Raw genomic sequence first — 7,245 nt, forward strand, 5'->3', positions numbered from 1 at the left:
TGTCATTGTAGCTGGGATAATTTTACTTATTAAAGCTCATAATCTTACCACTTGAAACATCACTAGCCCTGAAGCTGCTGGTAGACATCGTGTTGGAATTATCAAAGGTTTTTGACCTCTGAGAGACACCGTAGAGTGGGGGTGGGGGGAGGACCAGGGAGGATGATTCAACCACTCAACCACTAGATGTCGCTGAAAACAACAAATCCTACACACCGTGCCTTTTAAAACAAAAAAGTATACTTCCAGTTTGCTTTTTGTGTACCAATCTGAGATATACTTAACCATGTTTATCTTACACTATACTTGCCTTGTACTAAAAGTATACTAAAAGTTTAAGTATACTTAGTTTATACTATTTAAACTTTTGGTCAAGATAAACTTTAGTGGTACACTTTTCACACAGCCTGGTTTATTTGTAGTATATTTCAAGATTAAACTAAAACTATACTTGGATTACTTTCAGTATACTTCTGAGTATACTTTTATAAACTTTGTGGGCCAATTTAGTCCTAGAATTATATTTAACTGCTAGTACACATATATCAGTTTACATGGTAAATAAAAATACACTTAGGGAAATACACTTTTATATACTTCAGTATAGTTAATGACATGTACTTAAAGTATATTTCTTTTTCGTAAGTGTATAAACTTAAAAAGACATAGCAGTATACTTAAAGTATACTTTTTATAAACTTTAAAATGTCCAAATTTAGTACGAACAAGTTTTATTTCAATATACTTTCTAGTACACTACAAGTACATGGTGCCTATTGATAAACTTATACTCAAGTATACTTATTAAAATGAACTTCAAGTATACTACTTTTTGCTAAAGGAAGTGAAGATCCCTGATGAATAAAACCAGCTTTCTGGTGGTTTTGTTCTTTGATCCACATTGAGGCTCATTATTTATAATCAGTGTCTTAAATAAAGGTTTTCATGTTTTAATCAACATTTATTAGAAATGACCGTGACACTGAGGGGTTTGATGTGAAAACAGGAGGGACTGTTGAGCAGCAGAGGTCCTGGTCGCGCGCCTCCCTCCTCGGTGACGTCACGCAGGAGGAGGGATGGCGCTTTAAATATGGAAAAAGACCAGCAGCGCGCAGAGTCCACACGCGTCCACAGCAGCGGCTTTTCCCTTTTGACATGTTGTCCCGGGACGAGCCGAGCGCGCGCAGCTGGGTCTGAAGATTTAACTTAGAACCAGAACCGCAGCTTTTTCTTTCAACTCTTTTTTTTAAAATTTAGTTTAAAAGAACGCGCCGCAGTGAGCCGAGCCACGCAGGAGGAAGAGACGGAGACAGCTGCTGGACACCAGGCTGGAAAGACCAAAACCTGCCGCCATGAGTTCCGATAAGAGCAAGTAAGTCCCCTGCGAGAAAAGTTCAGCCCGGTTCCGACCGGTGGCGGCTCTCTGTCCTCGGCCCGGCCGGGGAGGTTTTCTGTGCGTAAAAGCTCCTGGCGCGCCGCCGCGGTCCTGATCGGACTCCTAATCTGGTTTCCACGAACCTGTCACCATCAATTAGACGCAGAAAGGGAGCGCGTGCAGGCCCCGGGGTGGCGCTCAGGTCCTCAGCTGCGCATCTTGTTGCGCCAACTCGCGCGCGTCTTCGTTGCGCAATCCGGAAATCCAGCTAAAATTCGCCTGTTCCATATTTTCTTTTTGCTCTGTGGGTCGGGTTGATGTGTACCAGGCTGGGCGGAGCTCCGCTCATCCTGTCACCCCTTTAAAGTAAACACGGAGCATCCCGCAGTGACGTCTCCACGCGTGCCCCCCCCCGGCTGCCTTATCTTTTTTACACAAAGACACGTGCTGCACAGAGGGGTGTTTGCATCTCTTCCTCTGGGTGGGATTTGTTTTTGTGTTTTTAATTCGTGCCACAAGTGCAGAGACACTAAAACTACTATTTTCCTACTCCTTCAGTTTCTTTCTGCGTGTTTTCCAAGACGAAATGTTCCACATTTCAGTCCCACCTCCATGTTTTGAATGTTGCAGTCTGTCTGTTAGCAAAATATCTCATGAACCACTGAACAGATTTTACCTCTCCTGATTGGCTGTTTCTGTCACACTGTTTTCTTTTTTTGTGCTTGTTCCTGAGCTGACCTGACAGTTCAAATGCAAATTAAACACTTGACTGACTCTCATAAAAAACAAGTGGGTGGGTCCAGTTTCATTCACTGCTACACACACAGACACACAGACACACACAGACACACACACACACAGACACACACAGACATGTGGGGAATCTGCTCTGAACCGGACCGTTCGTTCCTTTTGCAGAGCCAGGTTTGTGAGTCTGCAGCAAGTGCAGGTGATGCAGATGCTTGTGCATTTACAGTCACTTGGCACAGACGGGGGGAGGGGGGGCAGGAAACCATGAAAGCACACAGGAGAGAAAAGTTAAAAGCTTACGTTGCAGGTTTTGCACACACCCAGGATGCAGCGGAGGACAGGCTGGAGGAAAGTGACAGCGTGGAAAAATCTGCTCCTCAGAATTACTCAGTGAAAAAGCAAAAACAAACAAACCAACAACAAGAGAAACACACGCACACAACTGGTCCAAATCAACAAAACCAAACTGTATCTCCTGCATGAGAACACACACGAGATAAGATGGCACATTCTGAGCTGGGATGGCGTCACTGCAGAAGGAGGTCTACGTATCTTGATCTCCTCGTTGTGTTTCCTGTTACTGATAAGTCAGATGTTCTGAAGGAGGCTGTATTTTTGGCTCGGCCCTGGTTAGTTCTCGTTGCCCTCATGGAGATGCATAAACCTGCCAGAGGAGAATGGAGGTAAGAATGTCTCCTGGTGTGTGGGCGGGTCAGAGGTCATCTCTGTGTGACCTCGGCAGGCAGTCGGCTGATAGTCGAGCAGCTGGGGTTGTTAAACAGACGGATCAGTGTCGGCTCGGTGTTCACGCCTTTTATGGGAAATAAAGCTCTCAGTAGTTGTGTTTCCACTTACCATGAAAATGCGCAAATTAGAATTTCGAAAATAAATTTGCTCAATGGAAACACGTCAATTTCGAAAAACAAAATAACAATGTTTTTCAACAAAATGTTTTTGCGCTAGGATGAGGTGGTTTTTCGGCCGTATCGAAATTAGTGTTTTTCGCAAAACTGCAATGGAGACACTTTTTTCGCATCACGGGAGTCACGTGATCAACAACCGGCTGTTTCTACTGGTGAAAAAGACGACGACGAAGAAGATAACAGGAAGTAGAAGTGGTAGTAATATCACAGAAGTTTTAAAGGCACATTGTGTAAGATTTGTTGTTTTCAGCGACATCTAGTGGTTGGGTGGTTGAATCATCCTCCCTGGTCCTCCCCCCACCCCCACTCTACGGTGTCTCTCAGAGGTCAAAAACCTTTGATAATTCCAACTCGATGTCTACCAGCAGCTTCAGGGCTAGTGATATTTCAAGTGGTAAGATTATGAGCTTTAATAAGTAAAATTATCCCAGCTACAATGACAGACAACAAATATTACATTTATAGTATTACAACTAAAACYRTTTTBGACRCCGCYACCRCAGTTTGTCCTTCATGAGCCTTCGTAGACAAGATGGCGGCTGCTTGTTGYGGCGACCCGCGACCATGGAGATATAAACAGCTTTTTATAAGGTAAAAATAATAAAACAAGGTCTTTGTCTGCAATGATTAGACATGTTTTTTATTATTGTCATTAGTGATTATCTCAATTTCGGCTAAAAGACTTGACAAAATCCTACACACTGTGCCTTTAAAAGAAAGTAGTAAACTCACCGACTACATTTTACCAAAAACACAGCATACGTAGCCGCTCCCAAGTAGGGACTTGTCTCTGGAAAGCCTCGATAAAAGACGTCGACGTCTCCTCTGATGATGAGCGCTAGTGTCGTGGTAGCAACATGCTATGTGTTTACATCCATCGCCGCCATGTTTGTAATGACTTATCGCGAGAACAAACGTATTCATGCATGACTTTAATAGCATTTCTTACTTAATGGAAACACCGCAGTTGCAAAACTTTTTTCGACATTAAGAGAATATCGACAAAGTTTTGCGCACATTTGCAATGGAAATGCAGCTCCTGTTAAATTGTTTCATTCAAACTAAGTAAATCTTCATCTCCCCGCCAGTGATTTCAACTAAAGTCATCTTCTGCTGAGAAAGGTTTGGTGGAACTCTTAGAATGACATTCGATTGCACGATCTCATGCCATATCGCAAGCTGTCACATACATGTTGTTAACGACTTTCAGCTGTGACCACTCCACACTCCAGCTCTCTGTGTGTGAACTGGCTGAGTTGCTGCTATTTATTTGCATTTCTTACGTTTGACTGGCTGCGGTGTCCATCTTGAAAAGGGTTGAATCCAAAAGTTTTTCCCTTTGTAAAAGATATTTTGCCAATTACTGAGCCCGCGAGGGCACATGGGGGATTTTTTTTCATTTTGCGTTTCCACGCAAAAGTATTGCGTTACCTCGCAATAACTTTTGCGTTCCCTTGCAAAAGTCGTTAAACACTGTTGTGCCTGCCGGTTTATTAACAAACTCATATGTTTACCATTAGCGAGTTAGCCTACTGCTTTAATTCAGCTTCAGGATGTATTCATTCTGAATATCACACAGCCAGGCATGGAAGTATGACATGCCGATATTTGAACACAGTGTAGACACGCAACATCAATGTCAATTTCACAAACTTGTGGCAAGCAAAACAAACAAACAAACAAACAAACAAAAACATACAGCTACAGTAACGTTTCTCTCCTGTGTGGTTTAATTGTTTCCTGCCCCCTCCCCCTCTGTGCTAAGTGGCTCTAAATGCTAACCTAACCTGTTTTGGTAACCGGATATTTCAAAATAAAAGTCTGATTTAATTCAGTTCATATACAAATCAAACTTTTGCGTKGGAACGCAAAACAATATTGCGAGGTAACGCAAAAGTATTGCGAGGTAACGCAAAAGTACTGCGAGGGAACACAAAAGTATTGCGAGGGAACGCAAAGGTATTGCGAGGTAACGCAAAATTATTGCAAGGTAAAGCAAAAGTATTGCGTAGGAACGCAAAAGTATTGCGAAGGAACGCAAAGGTATTGCGAGGTAACGCAAAGGTATTGCAAGGTAATGCAAAAGTATTGCGAGGTAACACAAAAGTATTGCGAGGGAACGCAAAGGTATGGCAAGGTAATGCAAAAGTATTGCGTGGGAACGCAAAGGTATTGCGAGGTAATGCAAAGGTATTGCGAGGTAACGCAAAAGTGTTGCATGAGAACGCAATGGTATGGCAAGGTAGCACAAAGGTGTTGCGAGGTAACGCAAAAGTGTTACGTGTGAATGCAAAGGTATTGCGAGGGAACGCAAAGGTATGGCAAGATAGCGCAAAGGTATTGCGAGGTAGCGCAAAGGTATTGCGAGGTAGCGCAAAGGTATTGCGAGGTAGCGCAAAGGTATTGCGAGGTAGCGCAAAGGTATTGCGAGGTAACGCAAAATTATTACATGGAAACGCAAAGGTATTGTGTCGTAACGCAAAAGAAAAAAAATCCCCCATGTCCCCTCGTGGGCTCCGTAGCTAATAGTTACTACTAAGCAGAGATTTCCAATTTTTATATCGATATCTGTAAAAATTACAGAAAACACACAAAAAAAAAAGCCATAATTCAAACACAAGTTGCTTTTAGTGGTCATCTTGAATCAGGGTCGGCTCCAAAAGGAAACATTGTTGATGTGCATCCAATGATTTATTCCTGAAAGTGTCATAAAAACCCATCCACTGGATCAGAAGACATTCTACTAACACTCAAAAGTGACCCCAAATAAATAATGCATGACCGGTCGGTTGTTGATGAACGTTGAGTGATTCCTTTCTAACCGTTTCAGTGAAGTCTGTGGGTTGATGGATGAGACAGTTTGTTACAGCTGTACACACAGAGACACAGACAGAAACATAATCTCTATTATCTATCTCTCTCTGGCACAGATATCTGTTCCCTTTGGGAAATTCAAATGAGCTCCCAGTGCAATTAGGGGAACAAGTTGTTTCCTTCCTGACTTTGTTTATTTAGCACTCCTCTGCTGTAAAAGACGTCTGAACCACAGCTGATATTTGCTTCGTGGCGACAAAGACGGATGATGCATCACGGTAACTAATAATTATCTTTTGAGCGTTCGGATAAAGAAGAACTTGAAATGGAACAGCAGCTGAAGTCGTGTCGGCGCAGTTTGAGGGGTTGAAGAGAGGATCAGGGAGGCTGTAGCCATGACCTGCATGGGTCTGCATTTTACCTGACTGAAGGAACCACATTTCATCCAACCTTAGCAGAAAATCTAGAAGTTCTTTGAGAGGTAAGAAGACAACATCTGAGTTTGGACCAGAACCATAATCTGACCCTCTGTCAAGTTTTAAAGGTGCTCATTGCAAACTATAAAAGAAAACATGCAAAAGGTGTTGTGAACTATGTCAAACTGTGCAGTTCACAGGAGTTTACACTGCTCATTTTAGAGATATTGCTGATATAGATACTCTAAAACGTGGGTGTGTACTCAAAGTAAACAAATCTCTCTGCTGAAATCCACTTAGAGGTTTGATGTGCGTGTTTGTGTGTGGGGAAACAAATATGGTGGAAATTTGAGGAAACCTGCTGTGAAATTATTGGAAACGACTAGAGCTGCGTGATATCAGGAAAACCTGTGATGTGCCATAATATTGTAATGACAACATGACTTGTGATAAATGAACAAAGTGCACGGTTTGATGTCTTTCTGCTCTGGATTCAGTGCAAAAAAAAAACAACAACTAAAAATGACAGTTTTATTTTTAAAAAGTGCAACCAGACACAGTTGCTGTATGAGCAGTGAAACGACATGCATGCAGTTCAGTTTCTTAAATGGCTCCCTGATTAGTTGTAATATTAGACTTTATTTAATAAACATATATTTTAACTGTAAAATAAAGACGGTAAAAATACTGTAGGATGTTCAGTTTTTATCATTTTTAAACTAAAAGTTTAAAAATATATTTTAACACGGACGGGGCCATTTTATTTACACGCAAAGCATTCTGGGTAAATGATGACGTGGATAGGTCCTCGGTGCGAGGCTGCTAGCGAGCTATATCCACCCTGAAGGTTAATCTTGGACAAAATCTGTTGATGGACTCTTAAATGAAACCAGAGAGCATTGCCTGAGAGGATAAGGTAGAAATGACTCAGCCTGTAACTGAAAATATAGATGGAGGACAACAGAGC

At 42.0% G+C, this 7,245-nt stretch overlaps 1 protein-coding gene across 1 annotated transcript in view; it reads left to right on the plus strand.

Moving 5' to 3' along the window:
• Window positions 1-982: 982 nt before the first annotated feature.
• Window positions 983-7,245, plus strand: part of LOC106531497 (electrogenic sodium bicarbonate cotransporter 1) — a gene marked incomplete in the record, with an annotated part of 80,724 nt that continues 74,461 nt past the window's right edge. The window contains 1 exon segment of the mRNA XM_014027375.1: window positions 983-1,372. Coding sequence (XP_013882829.1) covers window positions 1,353-1,372 — 20 coding nt within the window.

The sequence above is a fragment of the Austrofundulus limnaeus genome, unplaced genomic scaffold (genome assembly GCF_001266775.1).
Source record: "Austrofundulus limnaeus strain Quisiro unplaced genomic scaffold, Austrofundulus_limnaeus-1.0 Scaffold643, whole genome shotgun sequence".
NCBI classification, from domain to species: Eukaryota; Metazoa; Chordata; class Actinopteri; order Cyprinodontiformes; family Rivulidae; genus Austrofundulus; species Austrofundulus limnaeus.